This window comes from Mus pahari, chromosome 4 (genome assembly GCF_900095145.1).
Source record: "Mus pahari chromosome 4, PAHARI_EIJ_v1.1, whole genome shotgun sequence".
Classification (NCBI taxonomy): Eukaryota; Metazoa; Chordata; class Mammalia; order Rodentia; family Muridae; genus Mus; species Mus pahari.
Genome location: NC_034593.1, coordinates 79,710,707 through 79,713,501, shown reverse-complemented (window position 1 = coordinate 79,713,501; position 2,795 = coordinate 79,710,707). Strand labels below are relative to the sequence as shown.

Here is a 2,795-nt window from a genome sequence, read left to right as displayed (position 1 = left end):
GGATTTCTGAGTTCGAGGCCAGCCTGGTCTACAGAGTGAGTTCCAGGACAGTCAGGGCTACACAGAGAAACCCTGTCTCGAAAAAAACAAAAAACAAAAAACAAAAAAAACAAAACAAAAAAAAGATTTATTTACTTAATTTATATAAGTACACCAGAGCTGTCTTCAGATGCACCAGAAGAGGGCATCAGATCCCATTACAGATGGTTGTGAAACTCCATGTGGTTGCTGTGAATTGAACTCAGGTCCTCTGAAAGAAAAGTCATTGCTCTTAACCACTGAGCCATTTCTCCAGCCCTAAAAACATTTTAAAGATTAAATTTTAAAATTAAGTGCAGACAGGAGAAAGGAATTGAAATGAGCAGGGACAGGTCTGGTGGGACACACCTACAGCCTTAGCCCTGGGGAGGCCAAAGCAAGGAGAAGGTTAGTTTAAAGATAACCTGGGCTACCATATAGAGACCTTGACACAAGGGAGGGGGGCACTGGAGAGATGGCTCAGCAGTTAAGAGCACTGACTGCTCTTCCAGAGGTCCTGAGTTCAATTCCCAGCAACCACAAGGTGGCTTACAACCATCTGTAATGGGATCTGATGCCCTCTTCTGGTGTGTCTGAAGACAACTGCAGTATACTCATATATATTAAGTAAATAAGTAAGTAAGTAAGTAAATAAATAAATAAATAAATAAAATCCTTGGGGGGGAGAGAGAGCGAGAGAGAGAGAGAGAGAGAGAAAGAGAGAGAGAGAGAGAGAGAGAGAGAGAGAGAGAGCGCCAATGAAATAGCTCAGCAAATAAAAAGGCGCTTACTGCCAACCTGACAACTTGGACTTGACCCCCAGCTCCCACATGACTGAAGGAGAGAATTTGCTTTCCCAAATTGTTCTCTGACCTCTGAACATGGAGCATACACACACTGAATATTTTATATAGAGAAGGAGGGAGGGAGGGAGGGAGGGAGGAAGGGAGGGGATGCTTGCCTACAATTCCTCACTCAGAAGGAAGAGGCAGGAGATCAGGAATTCAAGAGCATCCTCAACTGTACATAGCATGTTCAAGGCCAGCTTGAGCTTCAGGAGATCCTGTCATCCCCAAATTTAATTACTTTTTTTTTTTTTTTTTTAAAGCAGTTACTGCACAAGGCTGACAACCTAAATTTTGTCCAGGGCCCACATAAAAAGCCAGATGCTGTGGTGTACATCTGTAATCCCAGCGCTCTGATGGATGGAAGGCAGAGATAGGAAACTTAGCCTTAGTGGGTGGGGTGTGGTGGTGCACACCTTTAATTCCAGCACTCGGCAGGCAGAAGCATGTGGAACGCTGTGAGTTTGCGACCGGCTTGGTCTACATAGTCGGTCCTAGAGCAGCAAGGGCTTTGTAAAGAGGCCCTGCCTCAAATAAATAAATAAAAATTAAGCAGGGCACCGAGTCAGACAAATTTGAGTTCCTGTCTTAGCAAAGGCTCTTTCCTTACCATCCTATGGATTTATTTTACAGCCAAACCTATCTACCATCAGGAATCCCAGTGCTTGAAGCTGAAGGTGACTGTCAATGGCAAAATCAGTGAGTATCAGGCCCCGTAGACCACCTCCTTCCATCCGTGCTGGGCGTGGTCTAGTGGTCTGGGATGGGGATGGAAGTTGCCTTTCTGCCTCCTGGTGAAAAAAGCCTGATCTACTTCCATTCTTATTTTTCAGCTCACAGTCCCCAGGCCCATGCCAACCCCAACCCACAGGATAAGAGGCTCCAAGCAGGTAGGTAGCCTGAGCCAGTTTGGCCTGGGTCACAGGAAGGGGTTTGCTTAAAGAAGCTGAGGAGTAAGGTGGCTGCCTAGCCACGTACGGACTGGCTAAATCCTGTTTGGCTGGAAGCCGATGCAAACACTTACCTTGTCCATCTTTGCCTTCTCACCTCGCAGATGACCAGGAAGTACAGGTTTTGCACAGTATTGGTTACAGCGCTGCTCCCCGCCTCTTCCCATTGGTCTGGGCAGTATTGCTCCTACCACTGCTGCTGCTGCAAACTCAGTGAGGGTGTACGCTTGCCCTGGCTTATGGATTGGAACGGGACTAAGGGGCAGGGATAAGCACCCCAAAGCCCCAGCCCTGGGAACCTCTCCCACTACACGCACAAGACGCCACCACGAAGCCTCAGAAGGTTCAGTATTAAGGGTTTTAACCGAAAAGAGTTTAATCAGCCCGACTGTGCCCTCCCTGCCTCCACTTCAGAGGGATGGAGAAAGAAGTGGAGAACCTGCAGTTTCTACCTGTAAGCCAAAGAAACAAGCTGTGCGGACCTGCCCCATTAAGAGGGCTCAGTGGGAGAAGGGCTAAAAAGAGCCTGAGGTCATGCGGTTGGACACTGAACTTGGTAAAGTCGTCCTTCCCCAAGGAAGCCATAATGTGCAGATGAACTGACCGAAGGAAAAGCTTGAGACAGCTTCCTGCGGGGGAGCCAGGTACAGGAGAGGCAGCTTGGGCTGACCCAGCATCTCTCCAAGATTCCCACCTGCTGGGCTGCCAGAGAGGTTTGTAGCCCGGCCCTGACTGCATCCTCCCCATCCCTGGGGCAACATCTCCCGGAGCTGTGCCAACGGGAGGACTGAAGCAGCCTGGTTTTAGAGTGTAGCTGTAAGGGCAGTGCCCGTGTGTACAGTCTGTGGAGTTTAGCTTAACGGGCAGGGCCCACATGTACAGTGTCTGTATATAAATGTGCTGTGTCTGCTCATTTCTATGACTGCAGGGTTTTTTTATACAGTATTTTTGGATTCATAATAAATTGATGTTTTTTTATGGA

The 2,795-nt window shown here is 48.0% G+C and overlaps 1 protein-coding gene across 1 annotated transcript in view; it reads left to right on the top strand.

Annotated features, from left to right (window-relative positions):
* Efna1 (ephrin A1) overlaps positions 1-2,795 on the top strand; it is a 7,866-nt gene extending 5,071 nt beyond the window's left edge. The window contains exons 3-5 of the mRNA XM_021196528.1: positions 1,497-1,562; positions 1,697-1,753; positions 1,918-2,795. Of these exons, the coding sequence (XP_021052187.1) occupies positions 1,497-1,562; positions 1,697-1,753; positions 1,918-2,030 (236 nt within the window). The 3' untranslated portion in view covers positions 2,031-2,795. The remainder of the gene's footprint in view (positions 1-1,496; positions 1,563-1,696; positions 1,754-1,917) is intronic.